At 41.4% G+C, this 8348-nt stretch overlaps 1 protein-coding gene across 2 annotated transcripts in view; it reads left to right on the top strand.

Annotated features, from left to right (window-relative positions):
* Bckdhb (branched chain keto acid dehydrogenase E1 subunit beta) overlaps positions 1-8348 on the top strand; it is a 193048-nt gene that overhangs the window by 67270 nt on the left and 117430 nt on the right. For both annotated transcript variants that reach the window (XM_005347555.3, XM_026778905.1), the window contains exons 7-8: positions 957-1054; positions 3118-3228. In XM_005347555.3, the coding sequence (XP_005347612.1) occupies positions 957-1054; positions 3118-3228 (209 nt within the window). The remainder of the gene's footprint in view (positions 1-956; positions 1055-3117; positions 3229-8348) is intronic.

The following is an 8348-nucleotide window of genomic DNA, read 5'->3' as shown; positions in this document are numbered from 1 at the left end:
GGGGGGCTGGGTCGTGCAAAAGAAAGACAGCCCTGCAGAAAGAGCTGGGGGAGGGGGGTTTGTGCTCTCTTCCAGGACAAACCGCCCCTGGATAGCACACACTCACCCGTCCAGATGGGATTCCTCAGCAACTAAACAGGGCCACCTTGGTAATCATTTTTAAGATTCTTTTAAAGTTAACTTTTACATTATTCCATGTGTGCATGACACAATGTGTGAGTGGAGGTACAGGGCATTAACCAGGTGCTTTTCTTCACCCATCTTTATGTGGATCATGGGGATTGAACTTGGGTCCCCCGGCTTGTGCTGCAAGACCTGTCATGTACTGAGCTGTTTCACTGGACCCACACTATGAGCATTTAAAAAAAAATATCAGTTTTAAATTTAAGTGCAAGAAATACAAAATGCAGAGAATCCCATCCACCACAGTCCATCCATTTTCCTTTGCCATCATCTTACCATTGTATGCTAAATTCTTATACTTAGCCAATACTGATGAGTTAAGTTGGTCTAAAACATGCACCATTAAGATTATTCAGTTTCAGCTGGGAGGTGGTGGCTCATATCTTCAGTCCCAGTACTCCGGAGGCAGAGGCAGGTGGATCTCTGAGTTTGACCCAGCTTGGTCTACAGAGTGACTTCTAGGATGGCCAGTGCTATTAAACAGAGAAACCCTGTCTCGACAACCCCCTCCCCCCCAAAATACTAGATTTTTGTCAATAAGATATAGTCAGTTTCTAACTGTAGTCTTTCGTGTTTCAGGGTAGGTGCTATATTTTATAAATTGCATATATTTGTCTGTGTAGTGATACCATGGAATTATATAATAAATTTATATTTTACATGAAGTTTTCAGCAATGCAAACCTGTTACGGTGAGATTCCTACAGTCTTTAAGACACAAGTGTCATGGGAGGAGCATTAACTAACTTTTGTTTTTCTCTCTTATGTATTTAGTGGAACAGGTCCCGGTAGAACCCTACAAGATCCCCCTGTCTCAGGCTGAAGTCATCCAGGAGGGCAGTGATGTGACTCTTGTTGCCTGGGGCACTCAGGTCAGTAACCCTGACCACCCGCGGAGCCCACACTGTCCTGGGGCACCCACAGAGCCCACACTGTCCTGGGGCACTTTGGTTTGTGATTCCGGTGTGTTCTCTCTGTCTCTCTGATGAAGTTAGTCTCTTCGTGAGGATGATGCTCATCCTTACCTCCAATATTAGTAAGGTGTAACTGACAGATAAGAATGCTTCAAGGTGGACAGCATGGAGATTTCACATAGGCCTGTGCTGCCAAGTGATGACTTAACTAATTAACAGTTCTTTACTGCAGTGCGTGTGTGTGTGTGTGTGTGTGTGTACAGCCTGAGACATATGATCTTCTCTGAGCAAATTTAAAGTAAATGAGCCAACTTTTTTAAAATTTTTTAATTTTGGTTTTTCTGGCTCCAACTTTTCTTTTAAAGCAGGGTTTAACTAATTTTTATTTTTGGTTAATTTTTTATGTTTACAGTTTCATACAAGTGTATAATGCTTTGTGACTGCTCTCATTCCTTAACCCTCTCTTATCTCTCCTTGATCCTATTGCTGCCCCTCCCCCCTTATGCTGCTCGGTCTCATTGACTTATGACCTTTGACTTTGTTCTGTCACCCACAAATTTAGTTTCACCACAGGGACATCTGTGTGCACAGTGGGTTGGAACTCTCCATTGGATCCTAGTGGGTTCACCAGTCTGAAAGCAGAGATTCCTCCTCCCCATAAATCTGTCAGTAGAAATAGTTCCACAGAGAGATCCCCTAAACTCTTCATGCATTCATGGCTGGCCCTTGATAGACCAAGTGCAGCCATCCACAGCTGTTCAAGTTCATGGTTTTAACAGGGGTGTCTTGCTTAGAAGGTGGCGTTTTTACACCCTTCTCTCCGTCTTCCAGCTCTTTCTGCTCCCTTCCACATTAGCCCTGAGTGTTAGAGATGGAATGTCTTACTAAAGGCTGAACACTCACCTATCACTTATCTTCTGTACCTTGAGTGGCCATGACTGTCTTTAAACAAAGTCTTAATGTTGCTCAGGTCAGGCCTTGAAATTGCTCTGCAGCTGATGTCCACGGTATGGAACTTCTGATCCTCTTGCCTATCCCTCCCATGTGCTGGGATTACAGGCTCTCACCATCATCATGCTCAGTCCATAAAGAGCACAGTTTTCTTAGCTTTGTCTCTATGCTGCACACTCGTTCCTCGGAATTTACTCATCTTGTGACCAAAAGATGTAGTAATGCCTTCTGGGTGGAGGGGAGGTGCCTGTTCAGTCCTGTGCAGATACTAAATGGGTGCACACAGCTGTGTCCGTTATGAACACCTTTGCGGCTCATATTGCGTGTTGCCTCGATAGCTTTCTTACCTTGTCTTTTGCTCCCTCTCACGAGTGCTTTGCTGGCCTGTGGACCCTCCCCCCCTCGAATGACCCCATAACAGAATTATGTATCTTTCTCTTTCCTAGTGATAGTTTCATTTGACTTCTTCCAGCTGTTGCAGCAGGGCTTGGTGTCATAACCCTCTTTGTTTTTTTTTTTTGTTTGTTTTTTTTTTTTTAACTGGTTGACAGCCACCACATAGGATACTGAGGATTGAGCCCAGGTGTTCTGCAAGAACAGCAAGTGCTCTCAACCACTGAGCCTTCTCTCTAGTCCTGTTCTAGTTCCTAAATCTGCCCCATACTTCTTATTTGGTGTGGGTACTGGTTACTTTGTCTATGAAACCTTTTTGTCTTTAGCTTTTTGGATATATTGACTTTCTTTTTCTTTTCAATTTCTTTAGCTGTTTGTTTATTGTTAGAACTCTTTTGCTGTTTTCTTCTTTAAATGCTGGTGGTCTTGTGGGTTTTCTTTCTGTTATGTTCCCTAGCCAACCTGCCTTAGCCTCAGCTTTTACTAGCTTTTTTTCTAACTGATTTCTAGATATTTTCTCTTGATTGTCTTTGTGACATGGGGATCAACATACCTAAAACACATTTCTGAATTCTGCCAGCTTCAGAGAGTATCATTATGAATGATGCTGACATCCACCTAGACTTTCAGGGCTGAATTCTCTAAGTTATTCTCTGTGTATTTCCCCTCGTTTTCAGGTTCACGTCATCCGGGAGGTGGCTTCCATGGCACGAGAAAAGCTTGGAGTGTCTTGTGAAATCATTGATCTGCGGACGATCACACCTTGGGATATGGATACAGTTTGCAAGGTATAAATATGTAACTGATGCACTGTGATTTCCTTAAGGCCTTATGTCAAGTTTTTTTGAATATTTCCAAATTTGGAATCATGAGTTGCGTGGGCGTTTTCTACTAGTTTCAAACTTTCACTCCTGAGATGTGAGTGGAAATAGGTGTTGCGTAATGAGTTTGATGTTCAACCAACCAGATACCGGTAGTCTATCTTTAGCCTTCCATGGTTTCCTCTGTTTAAAATAGCTCAGTATTGTTCTTGTAGGCAACTCAGATTTAATCTTTGAAAAACAGAATGGTGCAGAGAGGGGGTGCAGTTAACATCTCATTGGCTAGGTTCAGCAAGCTGGGTTTGAACCAGTAAGGTAAATAGTTTGGCTTCATTTTCAAAGTCTTTTCTCTATAATAAAGCAAATTATTATTGAGGAAATAGTTATATAGCTCTAGTTATATCTTTTTGATCCTGTGGACCACAGATTGAATATTATATTGTGTAACTATGGTTACTCTGGATTAAAGTTTCTGTCCTGATGTTTAGATTAGATTGCTCATGCCCTTATTACTAAGTAACTTCACACAGTTGTCTTTGAAGAACAGAGCTGAGTTTTCAGATACTTTATAACTGGTATTCTATACACTGACTTCTGCGTGGCTTATCCATTCAACATTGCGTCCTTTTTCAATTGCCTATTTTATTTTACTTTTTTTGAGATTTCCTTTCTTCTCTCCAAATCCTCCCACATAACCCTCTTTTCTCTCTTTCAAATTCATAGCCTCTTTTTTCATTAATTATTGTTGCATACAAATATGTATGTGTATATACATATATAGTCCTAAACATACAAATACAACTTCCTCAGTCTGTATAATGTTCCTTGTATATATGTTTCAGTTGGATTACTCTTCTTTGGGGAAGACCATTTCTCCTGCTCATCATATTCCTTAGTTGCCTATTTCCTTGTCTTGGGTTGAAGCCTCTTGGGTTTTCCTCCATCCTCATTAGCATGTCTATTGTCCTTCTTCAGCTCACATTTGGTCTGCCATGTTGAGGAGATTTTATAGGTGTAGCTGCTGACATTACTGGAAGACACAATCTTATAGCAAACTCCCTGATCCTCTGGCTCTTACTGCCACCTCCCCCACCCCCTGAATGGTTTATCACTGCTTCTGTTGGGACCCAGCTTCACAACTCTACATTTTGACTGGCTGTAGTTATCTGTAATGGTCTCTGTTAGGATTTAGTGGCAGAATACCTTGACGATTTGGGGCCAAGGTGTGCTTCAGAGAGATCACACCAAGCAGTGGGGCCAAGGTGTGCTTCAAGGAGATCACACCAAGCAGTGTGATCATGCGAAAGGCTTATTGGGGTAGAGGAGAGTGAAAGGCCATCTTGGAGTGGGGACATGAAAGAGAGACAGATAGACAGACAGACAGAGACTAGAAGGCAGAGAATGATCTAGAATGGCAGAGACCTTTTTAAGAGTTGGTGACAGTCTCTTGCCAACCCTAAGGTGGCTCCCTTATCTAAGAATTGTGTTTCCGTGCTCCCCTATCCAACCTTACTTTATCCCAATCATCCTTTTTCCCCAAGTTCCCCCCATCCTCCACTTCTCCCTCTTCTCTCCCCATTTCCCCTTACCCCCATCCCATCCCACCCCCAAGATCCCAATTCTCACCCCGGCAATTTTGTCTACTTCCCATAGCCAAAAGGATAACTATATGTTTTTCCTTGGGTTCACCTTCTTACTTAGCTTCTTTAGGTTCGCCAATTGTAAACTCCATGACCCTTATTTATGGCTAGAAACCAATTATGAGTGAGTACATCCCATGTTCATCATTTGGGTCTGGGTTACCTCACTCAGTATAGTGTTTTCTATTTCCATCCATTTGCATGCAAAATTCGAGAAGTCATTGTTTTTTACTGCAGTGTAGTACTCTAATGTGTATATATTCCACACTTTCTTCATCCATTCTTCCATTGAAGGGCATCTAGGTTGTTTCCAGGTTCTGGCTATTACAAATAATACTGCTATGAACATAGCTGAACAAATGCTCTTGTCATTTGATAGGGCATCTCTTGGGTATATTCCCAGGAGTGGTATTGCTGGGTCCAGGGGTAGGTTGATCCCGAATTTCCTGAGAAACCGAAACACTGATTTCCAAAGTGGTTGCACCAGATTGCATTCCCACCAGCAATGGATGAGGGTACCCCTTCCTCCACAGCCTCTCCAGCAAAGGCTATCATTGGAGTTTTTTATTTTAGCCATTCTGACAGGTGTAAGATGATATCTCAAAGTTGTTTTGATTTGCATTTCCCTGATCGCGCAGGGCAGGGCACCCTGACTGCTCTTTGGACTGGAGAGGGAGGGGGAGAGGAGTGCGGAGAGGGAGAGAAGGGTGGGAGGAGGGGGAGGGAAATGGGAGGCTGGGAGGAGGCGGAAACTTGTTTTTTTTCCTTTTCTCAATAAAAAAAAAAGAGTTGGTGACAAGTGATGACGTAGCTGCTGTGTGGTTGATTCCCTGAGGACAGTCTGGGGGAGCATCTGCTTTCTAATAGTCTCCATCTATTGCAAAGAGAAATTTCCTTTATGAAGGGTAGGGCTACATTTTTCTATATGTTTAAGGACAAATATTTAGGATGTAGTTAGGGATTATGCTGATTTTGTAAAGTGGTGGTTGTAGGTTCTTCTCCAAGAGGCATGACTTCACTAGCCCTGGGTAATTGGCTAGGTTCCTAGTACCAGGCATGGTTTCCTTCTGGTTGAGTTGGTCTTTAGTCCAATTAGAAGAGCCGTTGGTTAACGCCAAGGCGTGTGAGCCTATACTACACCCTCAGAGCTATCACTCTACACTGATTGTTGTTGTGGTTCATAGGTATCATAGCTGGGTTGACGGCTGGTTGCTTCTTCCTTTGGAAGAGTGCATGGTGCCTCCTGGTGCCATGAAAGCCAGTCTTCGGGGAGAAGACATTTGGGTCAGTTTCAGCTCAGGGGCCTCTGGATTCTGTTTTTGATGTGCATGGTGTCTTCAGCAATAGGGACTTAGCTTCCCTCTCTGTGAGTCAAGCAAGAGCAGTAGTAATGCATTGGGAGTCTCTTGGACAACCCTGACCAATGACCCAAACGAGGGGTTCTTAGGACTGGTGTTGGGCTTTTTATGTTAAATGATTTTTGGCTCTTGGAGAGAATATGGTCAGCACAAATTAGAAATTTTTATTTAAACTCTATGTAATATAAACACAGACTTATATGTATTACAGGTTTTCATTTTTTTTTTTAGGTTGTTTACTCCTTATGACTTTTTTTCTGGAGAGCTCACAGTAATGTCACATTGGTCTAGGGTTTTCTCTATATATGGTTATTGGAAATGAACTCAGTTCCTCACACAGATAATAACAATGAAGGTTTTCTACTTCTTTATTTAGTAATTTTAAACAATTTTGTATCTTTATAGGAATTTGATCCAGAATTTATTTATAAAACTGTTAGGAATATTTAATCTGTTTGTTTTTTAGTTGCTTCTATGTGAGTGTATATCTGTCATCCACTGTCTGTTTTTTGCTGACCCCAGCTGTTTTTTGTATGTATTTTCATCTGTTCTTTTTGGATTGACCTGCTATTTGTAATTTACAGTTTCTACTGGCTTGGCAATCTGCAGTCTTTCATTATTATTTCATTCATTACAATAGCGATTATAACATGCATCTCTGATTATCATGATAAATATGTTATACTTCACTCACAATCTCAAATTTGGCAGTCAAGTTTTTACCATAAATTAAAACTTTTCCTTAATCCTGAGTTTACTTGATATACCCCAGTCCTGTGATTCCCTCGGCAACCTCCAAAACTCAGCTGTGCATGCAGAGGATATGTACACATATATCCACATGTACTCAGACACGCACACTCACCCACTATATACATTCTTTCACACATACATACGCTCAAACATATTAACTCACATGCACCCACATATGCTCAGATAAATAAACACACATTCAGTTGTTGAAGGGAGGCTGCTTGTCCCTGGCTGCTCAGCCCTGAAATAATCACACAGAAACTATATTATTTAAGTCACTGCTTGGCCCACTAGCTTTAGCTTCTTATTGGCTAACTCTTACATATTAATTTAACCCAGTTCTATTAATCTGTGTATTGCCATGTGGCTGTGGCTTACTGGCTAAAGTTCCAGCATATGTCTCCAGTGGGGCTACATGGCTTCTCCTAACTCTACCTTCTTCTTCCCAGCATTCAGTTTAGTTTTCCCTGCTTACCTAAGTTTTGCCCTATCAACAGGCCAAGGGAGTTTCTTTATTCACTAATTGTATTCACAAAATACAGAGAGAATTCAACATCATTCAGTCACACACATACATGTGTATAGTAATAGTCACACAGATAGTCACACTCTCTTAAGGTTTCTATTGCTTTGAAGAGACACCATGGCCATGGTAACTCATAAAGAAAAACATTTAATGGGGGTGGCTTACATTTTCAGAGATTTAGTCTATTATCATCATGGTGGGACATGGCATCATGCAGGAAGACATGGTGCTGGAGAAGGAGCTGAGAGTCCTCCATCTTGACCCATAGACAACAGTAAATGGCCTGAGTATCAAACTAAGGAAAGTTTGAGTAAAGGAGACCTCAAAGCCCGCCCCCACAGTGGCACACGTCCTCTAACAAGACCATACCTACTACAATAAAGCCACACCTCCTAATAATGTCCTATGAACTTATGGGGGGCAATTACATTCAAACTACCACACATATACACACAAATATAGTCATATACATATATATACTCACAAACATACACTTATACTCTCAGACATAAACATATACACATACTCATATAAACACTTACACTCAGATATACATGTAGACACATAAACACATTCATTTATGCAAATACAACACACAGATATTCACAGAATTATAAGTATATACTCAGACATATACCTATACATACATTTACACACACATTTTCGTATATTCTTTCAAATTCACATGCATACACACACAATACTCTTGTACACAGACATATGCTTATTTTCTCTCTCTCTCTCTCTCTCTCTCTCTCTCTCTCTCTCTCTCTCTCTCTCTCTCACACACACACACACACACACACACAC

The sequence above is a fragment of the Microtus ochrogaster genome, chromosome 5, assembly GCF_000317375.1.
Source record: "Microtus ochrogaster isolate Prairie Vole_2 chromosome 5, MicOch1.0, whole genome shotgun sequence".
In the NCBI taxonomy this organism is placed as follows: Eukaryota; Metazoa; Chordata; class Mammalia; order Rodentia; family Cricetidae; genus Microtus; species Microtus ochrogaster.
The sequence above is the reverse complement of the archived record's forward strand: the minus strand, read 5'-3'. Positions and strand labels throughout refer to the sequence as shown.